Source organism: Natator depressus, chromosome 3 (assembly GCF_965152275.1).
Source record: "Natator depressus isolate rNatDep1 chromosome 3, rNatDep2.hap1, whole genome shotgun sequence".
In the NCBI taxonomy this organism is placed as follows: Eukaryota; Metazoa; Chordata; order Testudines; family Cheloniidae; genus Natator; species Natator depressus.
In genome coordinates this window covers 130,893,961-130,920,307 of record NC_134236.1, presented here as the reverse complement: position 1 = coordinate 130,920,307, position 26,347 = coordinate 130,893,961, and the positions used below count along the sequence as shown (strand labels likewise).

Genomic DNA, 26,347 nt, shown 5'->3' with positions numbered 1-26,347 from the left:
TTTGCACATCAGACTTGAAAGACCCTGCTGATAGCTTTTAGTTTTGGATCCTGCAGTTGCCTATCCTTTGATCCCAAACTCCGCTGGAGGTAGTCCAATGGGATATGTTGCCTTCATACCAGCTTCTTAAAGTTGGGAGAATTTGTGTCCTGCTTTCCACATTCCCAAAACAGGAATGAATGCTGGGAAATGAGTGTCTGGTTTTCACCTTTACACCTCCTGCTCAACTTTCTGGTAGATGGTGAAGAAAGGGGAAAGCCGCCTGACCTTCCTAGTTCTGAGATGTAGCACAAGCCGTGGTCTCTCTTCTGCCACTATTGCTGTGATCAAAGTGGGTAGGGCCTTTAATCATCCAGTTTTCCTATTACCCACCAAGTTAAGGGTGCTGATAAGAGGAAGGTTTGCTTAATTCCAAGATTCTCTGACCCCAGTGCTACTTGCAGTGTGGTCTCAGGTGGCTTTCTCCTCCTTCGATGCTAAACCTCATTCATTTTCCTTCTCTGCAGCTCTTTACTTTTCTCTGTTACAATGTAGTTTTCTTCGGTGTTACAAATGTGATCTTTTTGTTTTTTCCAAACAGTCTGAGAAATAACTGGTGCAGCTTTAGTGATTAAAGTTGATTAAAAACAGTATCTCTTCCTCCCTCTTGCCATTCACATACAAAACTGATAAAAAAAAGCCTTTTTTGTTTATATGAGAGTACTTTTTGAATAGTTTGGTCAATTTTCTGGAACTAAAAATAAGCTAAGCACAATTTTTTTCTGTAAGCTTCCAGATTCCCTTCATTGTAGAATAAGTAGCTTTATTACAGTAAGCCTTAGTGTATATACTTGATCTTAACATCTTAAAGTGTTTCTAAAAATAGTGCGTTCAGACAGTGCACATTAACAAGGTTAAAGTGCATGACTTATATATGTTAAGATTTGTAGTGTAATGCATATTTCATTTTAATGACCAGTTGGTATTAGAGGTAAAGTAACAAGGTGTTTTAAAACTTAATGTAGTAAGCTTTAGGAAAAATGTAATCATTAGAGGGTAGCTCTCCACAGTGTGTACATTAGATTATCTATTATTCCACAGTGATAGACTTGAAGATCTCAAATGTCATGCTAGGAACATCCCCAAACTAGTAGTTCAAGTTTGGCTCTAAAATTTTAATCATACATGTAACAAAGCAGATTGACAAATGTAGTGTTTACCTAAATAGTCCCCTTACCTTCCCTAAACAAACATAGTGCATGCATTCCATGTGTGAAGTTCTTACTCTAAGGCCATGTCTACACTATGAAATTAGGTTGAATTTATAGAAGTCGGTTTTCTAGAAAGCGTTTTTATACAGTTGATTGTGTGTCCCCACACAAATGCTCTAAGTGCATTTAGTTGGCAGTGTGCATCCACAGTACCGAGGCAACTGTCAACTTCCAGAGCTTTGCACTGAGGGTAGCTATCCCACAGTTCCTGCAGTCTCTGCTGCCCATTTGAATTCTGGGTAGAAATCCCAGTGCCTGATGGGGCAAAAACATTGTCGGGGGTGGTTCTGGGTACATAGCCTCAAGTCCCCCCCTTCCCTTCCTAGCTGAGTGACTCAGCCAGGTCATTTCCCTTTTAAGTTTCATCTCATGGCAATTCAGTCCTGTCGGCAGTCCTACTACACCGTCTTCTAATGAGCAGCCAGGAGCCAATGACTGTCAGCAGTAATACTTCACCGTCTTTGGCCGAGCACCCAGGAGTTGATGATGGCCAGCAGTTGTACTGCACCATCTGCTGCCAGCAAGATGTATAAAGATAGATGAAGTGGATCAAAACGAGAAATAGACGAGATTTGTTTTCTATTCATTTTTGCCTCCCTCCCTCTGTGAAATCAATGGCCTGCTAAACCCAGGGTTTTGAGTTCTATTCTTGCAGGGGCTATTCTGTTTCTACTTGATGCAAAGCCAACCCCTTTATTGATTTTAATTCCCTGTAAGCCATGTTGTCAGTCACCCCTCCCTCTGTCAGAGCAATGGCAGACAATCGTTTCATGCCCTTTTCCCTGGATTGCCCGAGCAGATGCCATAGCACAGCAAGCATGGAGCCCATTCAGCTCACCGCAGCAGTTATGACCATTATAAACACCTCGCACATTATCATGCAGTTTATGTAGAACCAGCACCTGAAAAACCAGGCAAGGAGGGGATGGCAGCACAGTGATGAGGACATGAACACAGATTTCTCTACAACCGTGGTCCCCAGCAATTTGGAGATCATGGTGTTACTGGGGCAGGCTCATGCCATGGAATGCCAATTCTGGGCCTGGGAAACAAGCACCGAGTGGTGGAACCACATAGTGTTGCAGGTTTGGGATGATTCCCAGTGGCTCCAAAACTTTCGCATGCATAAGGGCACTTTTATGGAACTTTGTGACTCGCTTTCCCCTGTCCTGAAGCACAAGAATACCAAGATGAGAGCAGCCCTCACAAGCGAGTGGCAATAGCCCTGTGGAAGCTTGCAATGCCAGACAGCTACTGGTCAGTCGGTAATCAATTTGGAGTGGGCAAATCTACTGTGGGTGTTGCTGTGATGCAAGTAGCCAATACAATCATTGACCTGCTGCTGTCAAAGGTAGTGACTCTGGGAAATGTGCAGGTCACAGTGGATGGCTTTGCTGCAATGGGATTCCCTAACTGTGGTGGGGCTATAGAAGGAACGCATATCCCTATCTTGGGACCAGACCACCAGGGCAGCCAGTACATAAACCGCAAGGGGTACTTTTCAATGGTGCTGCAAGCACTGGTGGATCACAAGGGACATTTCACCAACATCAGTGTGGGATGGCTGGGGACCCAGCCTACCCCTTAATACCATGGCTCATGAAGCTGTACACAGGCACCCTGGACAGTAGTAGGGAGCTGTTCACCTATAGGCTGAGCAAGTGCAGAACGGTGGTACAGTGTGCATTTGGATGTTTAAAGGGTTGCTGGCGCAGTTTACTGACTCACTTAGACCTCAGCGAAACCAATATTCCCATTGTTATTGCTGCTTGCTGTGTGCTCCGCAGTCTCTGTGTAGACCAGACCTAACTGACTTACCAAAGCAAAGTGGCTTAGCAAAGCTTTCCTACCACAATGTCAGGTATCTGAAGTCTATAATTCATTGTTCATGGAGGTTTTAGATCGTTAAAGGTTTAAGTATTTTATAAAACACTCTGTCCTACCTTTTGGGTGTGGTGCTGCACTATGCCATTATATTTGATGCTTGTATCTAATCTTGAATAAAGAACGTTTTCTGAAGAGTATAGGTGTTCTGTAGTGAGTAGTCTTATGTCTTGTACCTCTGTTATAGTGCAGAGCTGGTTTAACTCATTGTTACTCAAGTTTTGACAGCAATTGTTAAACTCTTGAGGGCAACTCACTTTTGATAGAGCCAAAGTGGATAAATCTGATTTAAAATAAAAATTTTAAATTCATTTAAGTTAAAAACACTTTCTAAAAATAAATGCATCATTCACCATTTTCTAATGTAAAAATTAATCCGAATAAAGATAAGTTAAGCGTAAGGAACAAGACCGAATTGCAGTGAGAAAGGTCTCATGATAAAGCAGTTGAATGCCATCCTAGGGCATTGGATTCTGTTTCTGACTGAGTTCCTGTGTAGTCTTAAACAATTCACACCAAACTTCTGGTAGCCAGTAGTTGTGTCCCTAATGTTTGGGTACCTAGCTTGAGATGCTGAGAGCTGATGTGCAGAAGAGCTTGGCACTCATCTGCAACCGAGGTCAATGGGAGGTCTAAACTGTCCTGATTTTTTTTTTTTCCCCACCCACATGTGCTGTCTGATCAGCCTAGTTTGTGAAGACTGTGACAGACACCCACTGGTGCTAACTGGCCAAGGGTTCACTGTTGTAATAACTCCTAAAAAGTTTGACAGTCTCACTACATTGCTTTCATGGTATATAGCCATAATTGATGTCATGTGAGGTCTTAAATGAAAGTCCAGATCATGCTGATCATCACTATTGTTTTGTGCAAAGCTAGGTTTGGATAATGAAAATGTTTCTAAGATCGTGTCTACACTTCCACTTATGTCAGCAAAATATTACTTTCGGGGGGGGGGGGGGGGGGGAGAGAAGAGAAAAACATCCCTGAATAACAAATTTTGGCAGCCTAAGTGCTCATGTGTATGCTGTTACAGCAGCAGGAGATGCTTATTTAGGTGATTTTATTATGTTGACTGGAGAGCTTGCTCCCAGCAGCTTAGCATGGCTATATGAGCAGTCTTACAGCTGTAAGCTTGCTAGTGTAGACATGGCTTTTAAGTCTTCTGAATCAAGGCAGAGTTGATGTACAGGTTTTTGTCCTATCTGTCTCAGTTCATGTGTAAATTAAGAATTGTAAGCCAGCACAATGAAAACCCTATTTACATACAAAGTCAAGATACCAAGGACAATCTCCAAGGGGAGACCATGAACTGTGGGGAATTTAAGGGAAAGGTAACAAGACATCCATTTGTCCTGCAGAAGATGACTGTTTACCTTCATGAAATGGAATCCTAAAGAGCCTTGCTTGGACATGCTATGAAGAAAACCTGGTTTAGATGGATGGTTAGGCCATGTGTAGTCTTCAGGAATCATTTTTGTTTTGTTTTTTTTGTTTGTATAAACTTATCCTGCTAATTCAGGATCAGCACCTACATAACATTTATAGCAAAAAAAACCAGTTTCTTTGCAGACAGGATATTAGGTATTTATTAGCAGAATTCAGTGAATGATAGAGAGGGATGTGTCAAAGGGGACTAGGGTACATCTGTTAACCTGCAAGACAAAGTAAAGGCTGCAGAGTCCAAAGAGATGGTGGTGGCAGAGAGCGGATCTACAGAGTTAAGCACATGCAAATCTCTCTTGCTAGAGGCAGGGGGATAAGTGATTCACAGTCCTAGGCACCCCAAAAGCCATCCCAAAGACACTGCCACCAGATATTCCACCCCTGCTTGATGTAGCATTGGTGCATCTGAAATGAAGGATGCTACACTAGTGCAAATGACAGCAGACTTCTCTATTCTCCCCTTGCATCCTAAGAGAGGAATTCTTACACAAATGTAGCTTTGTGGCCAAGTCATTAGTAACATTTCCATAAGTAGAATCAACACTTGCTTAGGAAAGCAGCTTTTAGGAGTATTATACTGAAGTAAGAACAGCCTCAGGGCAAGAAGTAGGGGGAATGAGACTGATCAGTATTCCCATGAATGTTCAATGTATAAGGGGCTGGACACTATAGGAAACCTGTGGGTTGGTGTATGTTATTCCCGAACCTATGTAGAAGCACCAAGCAAGGCCTCACAGGTAGTGCTTGTACTGCCAGAAGCAGATGGTTTCAGGGAGCTGATGCACGTAGGTACAGATTAAGACTCCTTCACATTAAGGCAGGTAGCTCACAACCCTGGGGAACATTAGATACCTATTGCTGGCATTTGGTCATCTTATTACCTAAATATGTTTCAACCTACATCTAGGAAAGTAGCAGCTTGCTAAGCTCTAAGAACACTTCCTTTAGCCTTTCCTTTTGCAGTTCCCCACGTTGCCAGAACTTTAGTAGGACACCTGCATAAGCTTCTGTAACTTCTTGGAAAGTTACCACCAACTGTTACACAGATAAACATCTCTGACTACTTGTGGAGTGGCCCTTCTTGACAATGAGGATATCAGCATCAGGCCTGAGTAAGCACACCACTGTATTAAGGCCAGGCAGGTTAATGCATCCTTTCCAGAGCTCTCACCCCTTGGCACCAACAGCTACGGGGACCAGTTGAACTATTTACCTAGGCAAAAGAACTGATGCAATTTCTTCTTGCCCTTGTCAGAAGGACCCCTATCTGCACTTAACAGTGCAGAGCACTGAAGCCAGTGTTGTCCTGTCCATTAAGCAGAAGAGGAAATGCTATTCGTGTGGTGTAACATGATCCCTAACTGCTGTGGGAACAATAGCAAGAGGGGGTGGGGGGAGAAAAGTAGAAGAGTCCAGTTCTCCAAAGGAATACTGGAAAGTGGCAAGCAGAAGATGGAAAAGCACCAATTTCATTTTCCATACTAGTACCTATTCCTAATGTGGTGTCAGAGTACAGGGTAATTACCAGACAGGGCTGAAGCCAAGCTTACTGTATTTTTACATAGCAGTAGGCTTTTTTCACTTTAAGGCCTGCAAAGTCAATAGGTACTTGGTTAGTGAAGAGGCAGTTACATTCACAAAGCTATAACCCACCCCCCCGCATCTTCTGTCTGTACCACTGTTTAAATCAGAGTCTAAGCCAGTTAACAATCACTCAGTTTTATTCACATGTACAAGTTGACATAGTGTTAAATACAAATACAGAAGCTCTAAAAACAAAATACTGTTTAAAAACATTCTAAAAAAGTCACATATTGCTTCAAGCTTAGATGGTATTTTCCCCATAGTTCTTAAAGTGAATTCAGTGCTCACAAAAGCTAACAAAACAGCATGAGGCAGCTTTCCCTCCTACCCCTATTTTTAGAGGAGCTAACTGTAGAGTTGAGGGTCAGGCTCCATTTATGGCTTTGCTGCTGAGTGATCTAGGAATGGACTGAAACCAACAATTCATTGCACGTAGATCCTCAGATTAACAACTTTTGGTCACTATAACCATTTGTCCAACTCAGAGAGACTTTCAATGCTGGTGCATTACATTATAAAATTTTTATATTTAAAGACAGATGTACTTTTGCCAGAATGAAAAATTGGATGGTGTACAGCTGCTGCCTCAATTAAAGTGGATCAAAACAAGTTACTAGGAATACAAGACTGTTCATCATAAGTCAAATTTGGCTCTACAGCTAGACAATGTCCCTTTCAGCATCTTAACTTGGATATTTGTTACACTGAAATTTAGATAATTACATGATGCAAGGAAGATGTGACAGCATGATTCAACACAAGCATGCTACTCTATTGTACAAAGGCATTCTTTTACAGTTTTCATTGCAACACTGTACACAAAGTACACCAAACTAGTCTTCATAGAACTTGTGAAGTTGACGAACTGCAGCATTGTATTAGTGAAATCTATCGAGTGTCACATAATGCTGTTAAGTATCTGGTGAATGAAGGGACACCCTTCAGAGTTTTAGTGAAGACTTAGCAAAAATACTATGAAATATTTACCACAAAGTATAACACACACAAGTCTTGTCTTCAAAACGAGGGTTCATTAAGCTGGTAGATTTACTTTTTCTTTAAAATCAACTCAGTGCAAGACAAGCTTCTGTCTCCTCTAAACTGAGGGTTGGGACATTTAGTCTAGCTAGATGTTTTTAAGTTTCTCATCTAAGAGAGTCTGCTTCAGCAAATCCATCTCTAATGCAGGCCGCAAGTGTTGTGACTGATGTGTTTATTTTCAAAAGGTTATCTTGAAGAGTCAGAGAAGAATCAGCAGCTTTCCCAATTAAAAAAAAAGTCTTCAGGAAAAACCTGCCTCTCAACTCAGGCTTTACCTGAGTTACCAAAAAAGTCAGTCCATGCACATAATTCAGTGCCGTTTTTAGCCACAGCCTTGTACTGCAGAACTGACAGGCATATGACCTGATTTTGTGACACTACTGCCTTTTAGCAAGTTAGCCAACAGCTGTTCCTGTCAAAACGAACTTGGCCAGAGGGTGAAAACAGAACAACCCCTTTAAAAAAAAAGTCAACAAAGAGAAACTGATGCTTAGGTAGGGCATAAACCTTATATAGGATATTTAAACAAACCTACTGAATCTTTAAATACTAGAAGACCAAGGCAGTAGTTTGGCTGATTTGATATCTGCGCTGAAAGTATGGAACAAAAAGACTAAACATTAGGTACTTCAAAATATTCCAGCAAAGCCAGAGATGCACCCAATGTTCTGAGTAAAAGCAGTTTTAGAGAAGGCAGTGGAGAAACGGGCACCGCCACTTTTGTTTTCCAATGCAGTTGCTAGCATAGGGCTATTGGAGCTTCTGTGCTGCTGTCTGCGGGGAGATAAATTAACCCTGAGAACAGAAGAGGGCAATTGGAACTAGACCATGTTTTCAGCAGATGTATCTTGAGGGAAAGTAAACTAGGCCCCAGATAGCGGAAAGATGTCAATTTTTTAACTTGACATGCAATGGACTAGGATGTCCTCAATACTGCGCACTGATCTGGAGGAAGGGAGATCTACTAAGCAGCTCAATTTTAGTCAATGTTACTGGCCACAAATAAAGTTACAGAATATTTTCAATTGTAAACAGAAATTAGATCTGAAAAGCAAATGGTCCATCTATTAAAAAACCCTCTAGTGACTAGTTTTAGAAGGCTAGGCTTTTAGAAAGTTGTATAAAATTTATTAGGTGTTTTGATTCCTTTTTGTAATTCTATTGTAAGTGAAAAGTTTTTAAAGCCAGAAAATGAGGCCATGTCTTAGTGTTATTAAAATTCAGGAGGATTTAATAAGTTAGTTTTAATTATCTCTGGGCTCCGTGACATATACCTTTCAAAATATTATTTAGCCTAATAGGAACCCTTTAAACTTAAATATTGCTGAGCAAGCATGGCTTTCAATTTGGCTAGTTTCAGCCAGCCTTTCATTGAGGAAAGCCTGACTATTCTAGACTGAGTCACACCAACTCCTATATTACTACTAACCTTAGATTTTTGGATTCCAGTTTACTTATTGCCATTTGTTTACTTTACTTTCTGCATTTCACTACAGTGAAGTTAAGCAGACTGGTCAAATGCATTAAGCACACAGTTACTACGCTTCCAATAATAGGGGCATAACATTTCTCATAACAGATTTTAAAAGTTTTGTTTAAAAAAAATCTGAAATGTTAAGTGTGATCAAGCTATGTCAAAAGCGGTCAGTGATTCCAAAGCATCCTGTAAAAGAATGAACCTCAGAACTATTACATTACCACCACCGCACTTCAAAGAGATCTCAAAAAGCGCACAACTATTGCAAGGATCTGTTTAAGCTCACATTTACTACAAAACTAAAAATTCCATTAGAACAACTGAGTAGCCAACCTCAATTACTGGCAGTCCTACATTGTACAAAAGACAGATCCACCAAGTAAAAATAGCCAAGAGATTTCATTAGTCTCCAGTTACTAAGGGGTTTGTTTTCCTTTCCCCTTGCTAGGGAGTTACGAATATGCCTCCAGGACAGATATGACCCCATGAAAACTTCATTTGCAAATGTTTATCAAAATTGTTCTGCAAATCTAAAACCTCTAAAAGTATTCTTAACCATACTAAACCAAATGGAATGCATACCAGTGAAATACTCTCTCCACTCTCCAGATACAAACGTTAAAAATAAACAAGACTAATGAATCGGCTGGTGTCTGGTCAATGAAGTATATTTTGAAATATATACAGTCTTCATTGAGAGGCTGGTATTGAAATAATTAAGCACAAAATGGGTGTTTTTACTAACTCAGTATGATGGTATCAGGTCAAGACTGGTACAGCAAGCAACTGTCTATTGACCAACAGCCATCAGATAATGATTGTCAACATCCGTCATTTGGTGTAATAGTCACAGTAATCGCAAATTAATCCTGTGACTTCTCACTTGGAAAATAAGTCACCACAATAACTAGATCCTATTAATCTATTCCACTGACATTTTAAAAAACAGCAATGAAACTCAATTGAAGAATATCTGCATGATTTACTAATTACTGAAAGTTTAGAGAAATATCAAGTATTTTAAAAAAAGTCTCCACTATATAATAGACAATCCCTAACAGCTGTTTTCATGAGGCCAGTATTCATTGGGTCTCAGATTATTGTGTACCAGAGCCACTAGCTTCCAGGTTAGATATTGGAGTCTACATGGTATTTTGGACATGTTGAATCAGGTATTTTAAATAATGCAATGGCACATACATCACACCCTACGAAAGGTTTCCAACACATCACTATGATCACATGATTTGGGAGTCAAAAAAAGGGGGGTCTTTTTAAAGGGGCAGTTGAAAGTTTGTGAAATGAACCAATTCTATAAAAGATTTTGTAAAAATTCACTTAAACTTTCAGTATTTTGAAATTGTCTCAAAAGGTTCATTGAAATGCCTCTTAAAAAGACTTCAGAAAAGGAGAAATATTTAAAAATTTAAGGAACTATATTTAAAAACATCTTCAAATGTTATGGCTCCAGCTCTACACTCTACTGATGAGGTAGGTAGCCAAAAGACAGACAAACATTGTAACAGACTGCTGGAAACCCCCTATAAAAACCTTGCATAAGTAGTTTGCACCAATGTCCTGATTTAATATAAATATTTAATTGAGAGATGTCCAAGCAAGTTTTGATTCACCGAGCTCTTGCCGAGTAGCATCTCATGTACTCTGTCATCCAGGGATTATCTGGCGGGGAAGGCTTTACTCTCCAGGTTCGATCCACATCTGTAGAGTGCACTCGCCTTTGAGACAACTTCCTTTTCTCCACTTGCCTTCGGTTCTTTGCTCGTAGTGCAGACTCATGAATCTATCAAGAATTTAGAATTACAGTCAATTTTGTGGAAAAAGTAAGAAGTCTAATTTTTATTCAAGAAAACAAAGTTGTTTAAAAATTTATCCTCCACCTTCACTCCCCAAGCCAACAAAGGGAACAATTTGATTCCCCATTACTACAGGATTCCAAAGAGATTATAGAACAGCCTGGGGTAAATACGTTGCTGCCACTAATCACAAAAGGGAGGTATTTTAGTGTTTGTGGTCTCAGATTAGATTAAACTGAACTTTAACAATTGGGATTTCCACCCTCACTCTTTCCTCCCTTCATGATTTCACTCCAAGGTAGAGTTGAGGTTGCTTGGTAGCCTTGAGTTTGCATTTCCATACCTTAACATGTTTGAATCTGTGAAGCGTAACCCTAACTGAATTTCCTGCATTTGCAGTGCTTGGTTTAAGAATTACAACCCCCTGTAATTTTCATCTTACCCTTAAAATGGAGTTACAGTCGAGTACATCTCTAACTTAATAATTTTTCCTTCCTTTTGGAAATTTTGGTTTTTAAAAATTCATACGTAAACACCAAAACCCAAAAGAATGCAATCATAAGAGATTTCTATTGATCTGAAGATGAATTAACAAGCTTATTTTTATTTTAACTTAAGGGCAGATTCACCAGTACACCACAGCAGTCCTTAACATTCAAAGCATACTGTACTTACAAAATTGATCCTTAGTTTGCAACTGACATATTGGTTTAAAGGGCAGTGTTTGGGAGACCAAAAGTATGTAAGTGAGAGAAACGGGAGCGAGCCCCCAAGGCCCAACATCTGGGCCTCCACTCCTTCCTCAGTTATCCCAACAGTGCTCCTTCTGTGCACAGCAGAGCCCTAGGGAACCTTTCAAACACTGACGCCCAAGTTAGTAGGCTGTTGGAGAATCTTGAAGGAGGAGGTGTCAAGTCTCCCTCACATTAATGAGTCAATACAATCAATAAAATTATCACATGCAAGTAAACTGTAGAGTAAGGCTGACTGTTGGCTTGAGTTGCAGCCAGTGTGAACGGCCCCACTTCAGAGTCCCTTGAGCTGTTGAACTGACCCTGTAGAACAACAACAGTTAGATACGGTAATTAAATGTAGCTTAATTACAGCCTAATTTCTTCAAATGTAATTATGCACAAGATTTCCATGAGCTTTAACTATATGGAAAATTAAGAGTGTTATTCCATTCCTAACATCATTCAGGAAAAAGGAAAGACTACAGCAAAAATTTCTTAGGACCCACTGTTAGTTAATTTTAAAACTCAAACTAACTGATTTGCTTGTACATTTTAAAAGAATGTCATGGTATACTTGAGTGCTATAGGCTCAGAGCATTTTTCACAAATCAAAAGATATAATCTCAGTGTAAGAGCAAGACAGAACTCAACCTTAACTACGGACTCACAACCAGCATCTCCATAATTTGGCCAGCATTCATGAGTACCCCAAGATTAGCCTAATAAGGTTCTACATTGTACAGGATAGACTAAGGAACATGCTGTAGAAGAGAAAACACAAGCAAGCCTTTTTCCTATATTAAGAATTATTAATATGTGGACTTCCAAAAAGTTGATTTGGGGGATCATGCAGGCTGCTATGCAATACAATACACATTTGCACCTATTTTCAGTGGCATTGGTCATAGTCAGCCTCCTCCCCATCCCAAAAACCTGTGGAACTATGGTTCTGGAACACATGTATTCAAGAACAAAGTGATACCATATCCCAGCAGATCTAAGTGGCCAATAGTTACACCTAATTAAAAGGCAACATGACTGTACATAAAGGCCTTGTATATAGAGAGATTATGCAGCTGCACAAACCACTACCCACTTGCAGCTGTTTGATCATAAGCCTTCAGAAACATCTGCTTTTTCATGAAGAGTTCTGGAAGAAATCCTAGTCATCCTAGGTCTGCATGATGTGATCCCACCAATCCGTGCTTGTAGTCCTGCTCCAGAAGGATCAGCCTACATATGGGTAATCTGCGACTGACAATAGGCATGAGCAGCTTCAGTCAGGTTGCAGCTGCCATATCTGTGACCCTCTGCCAAGAGATGCCATCAGTAGGACAATTACCGCTGCCAAAACATCCAGCAGTGTATCTCAGATACTCTGCCCAATTCCCAAAATAGGAGAGAGTGTGAGCTGGAGAAGGTCTTCCTCCAGTGCTGGATCCAAGTTGCAGACTCAAATGGCTTGCCTAAATGCATTGGTAGGCTCCAGTCAAGTTCCACAGGATGGGCAGAGACATTCTCCCGCAATACATAATGACCCAAGCCCTAGAGTGTCTGTAGCTACCCTGGGTGCTGAGAAACCTGGGATATGCCCCAGAAACCTCAATGTCTGACTCTGGTCTCTGTAGTGCAGTGTGGATGCATCAGCATGCCTGAGAGACTCACATAGCAATGCAATGTGGACATTTGCGTGAGAGCTTGGAAAGAATGGGTCCCAAAGACCCAGGTGTGCTATGCAGCATAGCCATACCCTTGGTCCACTGTCATGGGACATCAGGACTTGACATACTACGATGATGTAAAGCCTAGTCTTTGTGCACCAAAAACACCCGTTGACTTGAGCAGGAGTTTTGGATGAACAAGGAATAAAGGGCTCAGGCCCGAACAAGGTCAAGGTCAGCCATTCTGTAAGATAGTGTGTTACAACAGTCAGAAGTGTCACCATTTTGGAATAATGAGTTGTTCTTCAGACATAATATTTTACTAGCCAGCAACACTATCAGGTTCAACATTTACAACTTCATAACGTTACTCAGCTTCCAAGGGACTGACGCAGAGGGATTCACTCATCAATAGCTGAGCCACTTATTTCTAGGCTTGAGCTTGTCTACCTGTCTGTTTGCTTTGGGACACTTGCTGCTAACTGCCCACTTCTGATCGACTTTCAGTTATGGAGTTCAGACCGTGGGGGTACATTTATTTCATCCACTTTGTCTTATTTCAGCGCTACTGGGGAAAAAAAAAAAAAAAAAAAGAACTATGCATTAATCAGAGGCTGCACCAAGGGGTCATTTAGTCCGGAACCTTTCAAAGCGATTGGCAGTTTAGAAATTAGGGGACATTTAAAGCTTCTATCTGCACATGTATGTCAGTCAGGGGGTGTGAAAAAACCACACCCCTGATTGACCAGATATGCAGACAAAAGCCCCGGTATAGACATAGCTGTACTGACAGAAGTGTGTTTCTGTTGGCATAGCTATCATCATTTGGGTGGGGGTGTTCCCATACCAGCATAAAAACTTGTCAGCACAGGCTGGGTCTACATTAGGGTAGGCTGCAGCAGTATTCTTAGATCCAACCAAAACCAGCTATAGATTTATTCACTAGTTTTCTTACAGTAGAAGTAATCTGTGCGCTTGAAAAATTAGTGATGGGACCAAAGTATTGGTCCAAGTTCATTTGGATTCTTCAGACAGGAGACTGATTCTTCATAAGCAGTTGCTCTCCCAACCCAAGTTCTATAATGAGACATTACCATGTCCAATGACAGTTGGATAATTGGCATCTACATAGATAACAGGACCCCATCTTCAGCATCATCTCACAGAAGCAGGCCCTTAATGAAGAGGGGAAGGGAGGGGAGGGGAGGGTTGGGATGGGATGTGCGTTCACTATACTATTTGTCTAGGAAGAAGTTTATAAATTATGTACTGTATGACAGAGTGGCACAACCACTACAGTTAAGACCAAAGCATTTTAGTTCTTGTGGTCATCACTGAAATAAAGCCTTGATTGTGAATTTGATTTTCTTCAGGGTAGAATTAAGGTAGGTTGTGTTCCTTGTTTGAAGAGTGCCACCTTAACTGAATTTCCTGGAGTTTTTTAAATTCTAACGTTCTTTAAACGTACCGTGCACTCAAACCATTGGTATGACTTCAACCTTAGAGTTTGAATTGAAATGTATATAAAGAATGTATGCATTTACACACTGGGGCAAAAGGTCAAAGCCAATGAAAGGAAAGGCATCTATTAGAAGAGCCATTCTGATGTCCTTAGGGCAAGATTTTCCTAAAGCTATCAGTGATTTTGGGTGCCTATGTTTTTAGATGCCCAGTTTGTCACCTCAACAACCTGAGGTTCAGAGGGTGGGTACTTAACACTACCTGACAGTCAGGCCTGCAGGATGTGCAAGTGGGCACCCGAATATTTTTAGGAAGTGACTGATTTTTGCTTCTTAAGCCTTAACTTTGCATTCATAGGGCAGGGGACACCTACTGTTTAACTGAAAGAACACGTTACATAGAACTCAATTTTCCTAAACTTGGAAAAGATAAGTCCAAGTGAGTCCTGTAGGATTCAAGCCTGGAGCTCTAGAGAATTTAGGTATTTCAAATCTAGTGCCTCCCAGTCCACCACTCCCAAAGTGTCATTCCTTCTGACTAATACAGAGTGACAAAATAGCATAGCACGACTAAGCGAGGAAAACTTTTCAAGACATTAATGCCCCAAAGAAGTCCTGGATGCAGGTTAAAGAAGATTATAACATTGGTAACTAGTAACAATAAGAGAATAGTGAATTTTATTATAGATAATCAGTATTATTCCTCTTTCCCTATAGACGTGGGGGAAAACTAAACTGTAAAAAAATATCTGAATGTTTGCTTACTTCATGTGCTGAAGCAGAAGCACAGACGTTGTGAGTTTTCTGGCTCCCTGTATCTGTACGTTTTTCTCCCCAGCCATATAAAGCAAATGGATGTTTATGCTCCTTTGCTGCATCTGTCCTTTGAGGACTTTTAGCTGATCTTCGATCTTTCTGACTGGACAAGGCACTTTGACTTGGATGTTGTCCTGTACGGCTGGTTGATTTGTCAGTTTCTTTTACCAAAGTCTGTTCTGCATCTTTTTCTTGGTTGTCTCCCTCTGTTTCTTTCTCTAAGGAGAAAATAAGAAAGCAGTTTGACTTTAAAACATTTAGCGACAAAGACTGCATACATATACATGCCTGAACAACAGTTAAAAAAAAAATCATCTCTTCCTGAAGTTGTATTGAAAGATAAAAAGGAACAGCCCGCAGCTGCATGACTGCAGATACACCCCCATTAAGTCTCATTTATACAAAACGTCTTCCCCTCATTAGTGTCAGACTGGCATAAGGAGCATGCTAGTCATTTTGTAGTTTTGGACATCAAGTATCAAATACTTAAAACAAGTGGATTCAATATAAGGGTGTGACCAAAGCCACCTAGCAGCACTTGACGGCTCTCACGGTACTCAGTCTATCAGCAGCATTTCCACCGACTCCCTAGCCTACCTATTCCATCATCTTCTGCAACTTTTTCCACGTAGCTAACAAATATGTGGACATATGGCATTTAAACTCTACCAGGCACACTGAAGATAGCGACAGATTTGATCAGAGTATGTGAAACAGGACCTCACGCTATAGGAGCATCTACCCTTACAAAAGGGACTTTGAATTTGGGCTTCCTCATGTGAAAGCTTTCGTGCTTCCCGATTACACACTTTTGCCAACTGTATCCTGCTGATATTTCCATGGGAAAAAACACTTCCCAAAATAGCTTTCTGTAAGTGTCCCACTTAAGACACTGTCATGCTTGGCGCAGAGCCTATAATACTGCTCTCTGCAGATTCCTTTCAAAACACCAAAAGTCAACAGGGTTATATTTTTTCTCCAGGTATTTGAGGGTTTGTTCTCTTTTTGCTGATGACATTTTAAGTAAATTGTTTTACACAAGTGTACTTAATATGCAATCGAAAGAATGGCCAACAAATTCAACTGTCCAGCACTGCAGGACTTCCAGTGTTAGACAAGCCATCTTGCTCCTGAAAATCAAGTTTTATTTCACAACCTGCCTTTGCAAGAAAAGTTAGACTATCCCTTGCCTTCAGATTACCTATGCTCATTCTCCCCTACCTCCATCGGATCACGAACATTCGAACTGAGCCCCAGCCTCCAGCATGCCCAACTGTGTGCACTGCTCCATCATACTCCACTCTAATTGGCAGCTCTGCTCTAGTGTTCGCCTCATTCTTCCACCTCCACAGCTGTTTATTGTGCTCCACTTCCTCTCAGCCTTTCCAGACATCCCCCACTCAGACTGGCAACTCATTGCCGTTGTCCCTGATGTTTACCATCTGTTGACCATGCACAGTGGGAAGGAAAAGTGACACTTTAGAAAAGCAGTTCGATACTTGTCCTGAGTGGACACTAGGATTTCTCCCCAGCCTGGTCAGCACTGTTCCAAAGAGTGTTCTACATGCATTCAAGAAGGGCCTTTCAAGGTTCTATCTGTGACACAGACCCCTGGTTCACAGTACACAGATGAATTAACTGTTAGAAAGTTTGCTCAAATGCCAGAAGGCTTCCCTCTTTCTTGTAAGAAAACAAAACCATTTCCATCCCAGAAAATGAACCCTCCCCTCCCCCCCAAAAAATCCTTTTTTGTGTAGTTCTCCCTGCCTTGAGTTGTTACATTTTGCCCAGACCAGTAACAAATACGTATAATGGAAATTTTTCTTTGAAATTTACAGTAAAAGCCAAACAGTTTTAAAAAGTTAATGACAAAAATATTAGGGCACAAGAGGAGATTATGGAAGGACCTTAGATTATTCTGCGAGTTCTACTTTAAATAAAAGTCATTTTTCTGTTATGAAGACACAGTGATCACAATGTAAATCAAAGTACTGCTATCCTGCTGGTGGTCTCTATGCCCAAATGTAAGGCAACCCCCTACCCCCAAGCATCCAGTTTTAAACTCCACAATGGCACCTGGTGGGCAGCGGCACATACATCCCTCACCCCAAGACTCATGAACTTATGCCAGGTTTGCGCTGTAGAGCAGACTGGGAGCTTGCCTTCCATTCCCGTTCTCCAGATGCCAACACTATGCACAGAGATCTACCCTCAAATCAGGAGGTGCGAGCAAGCCAATAAAAAAAAAAATTCATCGAGATCAGAAAATTTAATGGAGTATTTTGGTTTTAAAATGTGTATGGTTGAAGGTAAAGAGATACCCATAGTTTAGACAGAGCTCCTATTGGACCCAACTTTCAAAAGCAAGCTTATGATTTCACTGAGCATGTAAACTCTAGTACAGTTTGGGTACTTAGCTAGCGCAGGAAAAGGCAGTCACGTAAGAGGAAATAGTCAACGTTATTTTTAGGCTTGGTGGTTTTGGCCGTAGGTTGTCACCACAGCTTGCCAGCTTTTTCAAAGACAACATCTGCCCACTGTGAAAACTAAGAACACAAATTCTGTAGCCAATAGAGATGAACTGCCTGGGAAGTGGGATAGCATATGCAAACATATGGTGTCCGATTATTACTATTTCTTAGCACTTTTAAACACCATGTGAAACAGGAAAATTCATCTAGCTTGAGGTTGGAGTAGCTAGTGGACTGGGGAAGTCAACGCGGGGGGGGGGGGGGGGGGGGTTAAGAAAGGTACCAAAAGAAGAAACAAACAGATTCAGCAATATACTTGCCTGCAAAGCTTCACAAACAAAAGGGCAGCATGGAAGACTACAAGAAGGTAGGGGTGAGAAAGAATATCCTCCATACACATGGAGTACAGGATGCAGAGTCTGTAGAGTGCAATTCCCACAGTCAACAGCAGTCATTCTTCCCTGCCTCGTCTCCAGCACAGCACTATCGTCAGGTCAACACCTCTTTAAGCCACTTGACTGTGAATTGGGTCACACTACAGCTACACAGCATTTGAATAATTCTCCAGCACAGGCCTTGTCTGCGCAAGAACCTGCACCAGTAAAAATTACACTTAATAAAACCAGGACAAGTCCTCATGTTAACACATCCATATGTTGTAAGAGGCAACAGGGGATTCTTTAAGGAGGATGAAAAGTGAGCCATCAATCTGTATCCATCAGTGCCATCAACACCTCCACACCAGAACCTTGTTTATGACCTGTATCTAATGAGTCAGTGTGGTGCAGTTGCTAAAGTGGTTTATATTCTGGGATGTGCTAACAGGTGTGTGTGTGTATGTAAGACATGGGAGGTAGCTGCCTGCTTAGCACTGTATCCAATTCTGGGGGCCACACTAAGATAGATATGGAAAAATTGGAGAGAGTCCAGAGGTGATTAGCAACAACGTGATAAAGGCTTTAGAAAACCTGACCTATGAGGAAATGTTTAAAACCTGGGCATGTTTAATCTGGAGAGAAGACAACTGAGTGAGGACCTGATAAGTCTTCAAATACGCTAACAGCTGTTGATCAATTGATCTCCATGTCCATTGAAGATAGAATATCAGGGTTGGAAGGGACCTCAGGAAATCTAGTCCAACCCCCTGCTCAAAGCAGGACCAATCCCCAATTTTTGCCCCAGATCCCTAAATGGCCCCCCTCAAGGATTGAGCTCACAACCCTGCATTTAAGCAGGCCAATGCTCAAACCACTGAGCTATCCCTCCCCCCTTGGGACAAGAAGTAATGGGCTTAATCTGCAGCAAGGGATATTTAGGTTAGCTATTAGGAAAATCTTTATAACTAGAAGGGAAGTTAAACATTGGAATAGTCTTCTAAAGGAGGTTGTGGAATCCCAGTCATTGGAGTTTTTAATGAACAGGTTAGACAAACATCTGTCAGAAATAGTCTAGGTATACTTGATCCTGCCTCAGCACAAGGGGCTGAACTAAATGACTGAGATCCCTTCCAGCCCCATATTTCTATGATTCTATAGAACGTGTAATGTGGATGCAGACCATGTTAAGGAAAGAAACAGTTTTCAAGTTAGTTGACAAAGGCCATGTGGACGGGATCTTTATTTGGCACTCCAACTCTTGTGTTAAGTGGCTCCCTTCCAAATGAACATAAGCCTGTGTGACAACTTTCTATGCGATAAGTTGTAAGACGTGCACTAACCAGCACTGAAATCTAAATAGGACTTATTTCTTCAGGAAAGACTGCTACACAAAAGGACCAAGGAAGGAAGAAGCAGTAGTCCCCATAAATGTCGCTGCAACAGTGAAATATTCCTAAATTAGAACAAGAAGTGCTAACCACAAGCAATGCACAAATCTCACAACAGCCATACAAAAAAAGGCACAAGATTTTTAGGACAAAATTAACCTAATGAATAAAGTTGCAGTCTTAGCTCTTAAACTAAAACAAAAAGAGAAATGCATAGTACATGATAAACAAGCACATCTCCTGGTAAGACCCTATCATATAACTGCAGTGTGTGGGTGGATGTCAGTCACAAAGCTTGGAAGAGCTAAGTAAAGAAAATGCTGATATTTAGCTACCCACACAGCACTTCTAATTCTAATTAAATTGTTCAAGAGAAGTGACTGGAAAGTGTAGATACTACCTCTTCATAAATTTTCCTCTCCTTGTGCTTTGAAAATACCCAGCATAACGGTTCACAGTATGACCAGAGAAGAGGGACTTTTCCTTAAACAAAAAAAAAAAAAAAACACACACACACATGCACAAACAGCTTATTCTGCCTTTATTGAGATGCTAAAAATCTCATTTGAAAAATTATGTTTCAGATTCTCTTGCTAAGGCTCATGAGTGCATGAACAGTTGCCACAAAAGGATGTCATGTAGTCAGTCACGGCAAGTTAGCAGGAACCATAGGGGTTTGTTTTTTTCTGGAAGCCGGCACATCTAGTGAGAAGTGTGTGTTGCTTATTTGCATCATGTTAGCCTCGTGTGTGACAGGTTGTTTTCATCAGTCAAAAGCCCTCCAAGCAGTTTTAAGGTGATGGCATCTCAAAGTGATGGCTCATATAGTTCCCCAAAACATAAATTAGATGTTAATGTAGGGCTGCGTGCACCTCTAAATTAACAAGATGTGTATACCAACTTCTGCACTACATTGCTGCAAAGTATTCCATTGGAACAAATATCAGCGCTAGGACTGATGTTTGTAGAATATTTGCCTCTGCTCCCCAGGACGTTCCTGCCAGCTTCTGGATCAAGGCAGTGCAGGAGGAGATCTTTTCTTTAAGTGTTCTAGATGGGAATGGTATGTTAGACTATGGTGCAATTTGACTCCTAAATGAGTGTCAACTGGCTGGAAAGGGAATGAACAATCCTCAACACAGATTGTAAGGGGCTGATTGGTCTGATGATGGAAAGTTGTCGCCACTATTTTAGATTCACTTAGTGTAAGTAGCCAAAGCATTCATGTCCTGGCTAAGCAACCCTTGGATATCATGTAGATCAGAGGTGGGAAAACTATGGCCCGCGGGCCACATCCAGCCCATGGGACCGTCCTACCTGGCACTTGAGCTCCCGGCCCGGGAGGCCAGCCCTGGCCCCTCCCCGGCTGTTCCTTCTCCCCCACAGCCATGCCGCTGTCTGGACAGCGCTCTGGCCCACCGTGCCTGCCGGGCAGTGCTGCTTGTGCCCGCCCACGTCCCAGGCTTTCCAATAAGCCCATCCTGCCGCTCTGAGCAGCATGGTTGGGGGTGGGAAGCGGAGGGAGGCGGGGTTGGATAAGGGGCAGGAGGCCCTGGGGGGCAGTCGGCATTTCTGCAGGGGGGGAGGGGGCACACGTGCAGTCAGGAGACAGGGAGCAGGGGGAGTTGGATAGAGGGTGGGGTCGGGGGGGGGTGGTCAGGGGACAAGGAGCAGGGTTGGGTGGGTCGGAGGTTCGGAGGGCAGCAGTCAGGGGGCGGGAAGTGGGAGGGGGCGGGGCCAAGCTCTTTGGGGAGGCACAGCCTTCCCTACTGGGCCCTCCATACCGTTTCAGAATCCTGATGTGGCCCTCGGGCCAAAAAGTGTAGACAGTTACCCACATCAGCGAGGGAGATCTACATATATGTACTTATTCTGTCGCTCCCCTGCTGTGGGGAAAAACTCTAGCAGCTCCCCGCCACAGGGAAAGGCTCCAGCCATGGGGTAAAGCTCTGGCAGCTCCCCTCTACCAGAGTTTTTCCTCACTGCCTCCCCATACCAGAGCCTTTTACTGTCATGCGTAGGTACACACGGTAGTGTCAACACAGCCTGATTTCACAACAGCACATAGCTACACACCATTGATGGTGGTATGTGGCGTAGAGATACTCTGAAGATACAATGTTCTCAAAACTCCAGTAACTAGCATGTAGCTCTCCTTGCTGCTGCTTTTTGCCACAGAACCTGCTTATGTAATTATAAAGATACACTGATACCATAGCAACAATTTACATAAGTAGCTGTGAATCAGGAGAAGAGTTTCTTTAAAGATACTCCACAGATGCCACAGTTACAGTTTCCCACTAGCCAGGGTCACCACAATGCGTGATTTACAGTCATCAATGTACCTGGTACTTCAATACCACATTCACTTTACAAAAAATGCTGCAAGAAAAGTGGTGTTAAAAGGAATACGTGGAACTTCTGTGGTTAAAGCGTTTCGCCTCACAAAGCGCTTAACGGTATAGATGCCCTAATACATCCATATACATAGTATGACTTCTTATCACATCTTCCATTTTGAGTTTCATATTTTTACTTAATTTACATGTTAGTATATTGTAGATGTGTCAGAGTCTGACTTTGAGGCACAGTAACTCCTTGCTTAACGTTGTAGTCATGTTTCTGAAAAATGCAACTTTAAGCAAAATGACGTTAAACGAATCCAATTTCCCCATAAGAATTCATGTAAATAGGGGGGAGTTAGGTTCCAGGGAAAAAATTTTCACCAGACAAAAGACACATACATACACACACACAATAAGTTTTAAACAATTTAATACTGTACACAGCGATGATGATTGTGAAGCTTGGTTGAGGTGGTGAAGTCAGAGGGTGGGATATTTCCCGGGGATGCCTTAGTGCTAAATTAGGAACTAGCAATCAGCTGAGCCCTCAAGGGTTAACCCATTGTTAATGTAGCCTCACAAGCTACAAGGCAGCAGAATGAAGGGAGGGGAGACAGCATGGCAGACAGAGACACACACCGTGTGAAAGATGCGCATTGCCCCTTTAACTACGCTGACTCCACTCTAAGTACACTGCCTTTTTAAGTAGATCAGCAAGTTGACACAGAAGCTGCTATCAGGAAGCTCTCTCTGTCCTGAGCCCAGTCCCTGTCCTGTCCCCACCCCTGCTCTATGGAAATGGGATAAGCTGGGTGCAGGAGCAGGGAGGAGGGGGACACCCTGACATTAGTACCACCCTCCCACACACACACACACACACACACACACACACACACCCCCAAGTAGGAGGCTCCAGGGAGCAGCTCCAAGGCAGAGGGCAAGAGCAGCACATGGCAGTGGAGGGAGGGACAGCTAAACTGCTGGCAACTGATAGCCTGCTGAGCAGCTGCCGCACAGGAAACTAATGGGAACAGGGAGCTGACAGGGGGGCTGCTGGTCCACCCTGGTTCCAATCCCCCACCAACTATTGCAAGGGGCTGCTCTTCCTGCAAGCAGTGGACAAAGCAGACAGCTGCCAAACGACATAAGAGAGCATTGCACAACTTTAAACTTGCATGTTCCCTAATTGATCAGCAACAAAACAACGTTAACCAGGACGACTTTAAGTGAGGAGTTACTGTATTGTAGGTGCCAGGTACCCATTCACTGCAATGGGAGATTCTAGTGCTCAGGAACTCCCAAGGATTAGGCCCTATGGTGTCTGCACGAATCACACTTGCACTTGTGTGACTGGCTAGAATACAATACAGTTCAGGGATAACTGAAAGTAGTTACTACACAATGCTGGGTGACAAGAATTGGTAGTGGACAAGGGTCCACATAGCCAGTTATCACAACTAGCACCTGTGTTGGCAGTCTTGACAGAAGATAAGCAATGAATGAGCATGAGAATCAGCTGCACTTGCCCTAGAAATAGCCTCTCCGGGGTACGCAAGGCACATCAACAGGGCAGAGCAGGAAGATGTGCACAGGTGCTGCCCATATGATGCACAGAGCACTTAGTGTTTCTGAAACATACCAGACATTCACTTAATCTGGAATTATAATTCCCTGAGCTACAAACATACAATACAATTTAACATCCCATGCTGTTGTTTTTCGTTGTCTTATTATTGCAAGGATGAACTAGAGGATTGTCTATACTTCATTATAGATAGGACTCAAAGGAAGACGACAGGATTTTTTAAAGAATTATTTACAGTGCCACAACACTAAGATTCATTGTTTTCACAAACCAAAATATTCTCAACATTAAATAAAATCTCTCCACATTTCTAATTTTGGAGTTTTCTAAATATATCACAGTAGCATGTGGGCACTGAAAATAAGGTAAAATGAAAAATAAAGGACTCAAGCAGACCAGAGCCTAGGGTACAGTCACTTATACTTGCACTTCCCCATTCCATCCCAAATCACCACCTCTGTTATCAGGAATAAACTTCAACACTGCGTCCTGCACCAGGCTCTGAAGGTGGGAAGATTAGAATACAATCTGATCTTTGGCAAACTGTTCTACAGTAATGGACTAGCACCTAAAATACTTTGTCTCCAGCTACCAGTGGCTTCATTCTGGGTTTTTCCAGTTCATTAACACAGGGGTCTTGGAGGAGAGTTGGGAACCAAGTGGCAGGCACAGAGGTAGCTTGGTCCAAGCTCCTTAAGAATTATAATTTAATTGAACTCAGAAGCAAGGGGAAAAGCCAGCAAGGTGGTGTGGAAAATTGGTACAGTGTGTTCTTTGGTTAGCCAGGTAAAGGGTATTGAAACCTTACGAAAGGGTATTGAATTATGAAAGTAGGAGTCAACTGCTAGACCAACTAGCTTCCAAGCGAACAATAAGTTACTAGGCTGCAAGTAACTAGAAATCGCTTGAGCCAGGGAGCTTAAAAAAAAAAAACACAACCTATTTGTGCATCACCCTTGCCAAGCAGGAAAGTTGTCATGTCAAGTGGGGAGACCTACATGGGCAGTTCTGTAGAATTTAAACCTTACAAGGAAAAATGTGGGTCATAAAAAAGCCTTCCAAATGGGAACTGAGCATAACCAAAGCAGCATTACCTGTCTGAGCCTACAGGCAGTCCTCCCAACAGGCCCCAGCCACGAATAGCTTTAAGAAGAGTGAAATTAACAAAACCTTCACAGGGCAGCTGCTCTGGGCACCAAATCACCACATTCATGGGCACCAATTCACAGGAGGGTTGGGGTTGTTTGGTTTTTGTTTGCTTGCTCCTGCACCTTTTGCGTGGGGCACTGAAAGCGCTTGCTGCCCTGGGTGACAAGGGACCCGGATCCTCATCAGTTTCAGCGATGCCTTGCGGGCATCAGCCAAGCTGGCAAGAATCACATGATTCTCCTGCTGCGGAAAGCGGCGAGCGACAGCGGAGACCACCATGGCTGGAGGCCCCACCACAAGAGAGACGCAGAGGGGACAGTGTAACAGATTCTCCGCTCCCCCACCCACGGGCGAGCAGAAAGGCCCGTGTCTTACATCAGCCAGGCCAGGAGCAAGGGAAGGCAGGAAGCGCCTTCCCCTTGCACCACCCAGAGCGGGGATAGCGATGGGGGATTTTAATCAGAAACCCGCTAGTGGAGGCTGCTATGGCCGACGGAGCTGCAGAGTCTGGCAGCTTCCCAGGGGCGGCCCGACGCGCCCAGCAGGAGCCCGAGAGGGGGAGCCGGGCGGTTTGACACCTGCCTCCCACCCTGGCTCTCCCGGCCCGATACCACGGGCGGGGAGCACCTGCCCACGGGCAGTCACGGCCCGGCCCCTCCAGAGCCGGGCTCCCGCCGCCCCCGGCCCCGCCTGCTACCTACCCGCTGCGCGCAGGGGCTCCGCCAGGCTCGCCTTCCCCGCTGCTCCCGGCTCCCCAACGCGGCTGCGGCCGCCGGGACCGGACGCGATGGGCTCTGCCGCCTCCTGCTGCTGCTGCGCGGCCGGGGGGCTGGTGCTGGGGGGCGAGGGGGAGCCGGCGCTGCTGCCGCTGCTGCCCGGCTCCCAGCCGTCCCAGAGCCAGGGCCGGTGCGCCTGCTCCAGCAAGCGGCGGCTGAGGCGGTAGCGCAGCAGCTCCCAGTAGCAAGGGCCGCAGGACTCCCACTTGGGCTCCTTGAAGCGCTTCATGTACTCGCTCTTCACGCGGGGCCGCGCGGGCACCATGCCGGGGCCGCTCCCAGGAGCCCGCTCGAGAGACCCCGCTCGGCTTCGTCGCCCCCACCTCCCGCCGCAAACAGCGCCTAGGCCCGCCCCTCCCGCTGGAACGTTTAAACCCAAACAGCGACGTTCTGTGCCCGCCCCTGCCCCGCTCTGGCCAATCACCGCGGAGGCAGAGCGTCACTCTCTCTCTCCCTCCCCCCCATCTACGTCACAAAGGGGCCCCGTGGAACAGGGCGGAGGGAGAACGCTGCAACCTGCCTCTGGACCCGCACGTTCTCCTTGCCGGGGCTTCCCTCCTGCTGGGGCTGTGATGGGGGCTTCAGACACTGTTGTCCCGGCGGGCGTCGGGGCGACTGGGCCCTGTATGGGCTGGAGCAGCGCATCCCCCCCATTCCTCTCCCCGTCACAGGCGGGACTGTCCTTGGACGACGGTCACGGGCAGATGCCCCCCCGCTGCCGATCAGGGCCTGCCCCTGAGCCTGAAGGGGCAGCCAGGGGCACTAGCAGTTGATACTGCTTGATAGCGGAGGGGGCTGGAGCTCAAAGTCGGATCAATGCACCCAGGAGACAAAAGCGAAGTACAGCTGGCAGCCTGGCTCCTCCCTGACCTGCCCCTCTCCCTCCAGAGCCATGGGGTACAATCTACAGCCCCCCTCCTTTGTGTCTCCCCATCAGCCCTCTTTTAACATACTCTTTCGTTAACGCTAGTCCCAGGGATAGAATTGGGCCAGGTCAGCAACCCAGTGCTTTAAAAAAAAATGATGCCAACCTCTTCTCCAGAATTTCAGCTTTCACTGGAATAATAATAATAATAACGAAACCCTTTA

The 26,347-nt window shown here is 43.7% G+C and overlaps 1 protein-coding gene across 1 annotated transcript; it reads right to left on the bottom strand.

Moving 5' to 3' along the window:
* Nucleotides 1-6,298: 6,298 nt before the first annotated feature.
* CCSAP (centriole, cilia and spindle associated protein) lies at nucleotides 6,299-25,596 on the bottom strand. Its single transcript, XM_074948829.1, has 3 exons — nucleotides 25,184-25,596; nucleotides 15,117-15,385; nucleotides 6,299-10,483 (listed from the first exon to the last, which is right to left on the bottom strand). Exons 1-3 carry the CDS (start codon nucleotides 25,521-25,523, stop codon nucleotides 10,310-10,312), a joined length of 783 nt encoding a protein of 260 aa, XP_074804930.1. The 5' UTR covers nucleotides 25,524-25,596; the 3' UTR covers nucleotides 6,299-10,309.
* Nucleotides 25,597-26,347: the final 751 nt, after the last annotated feature.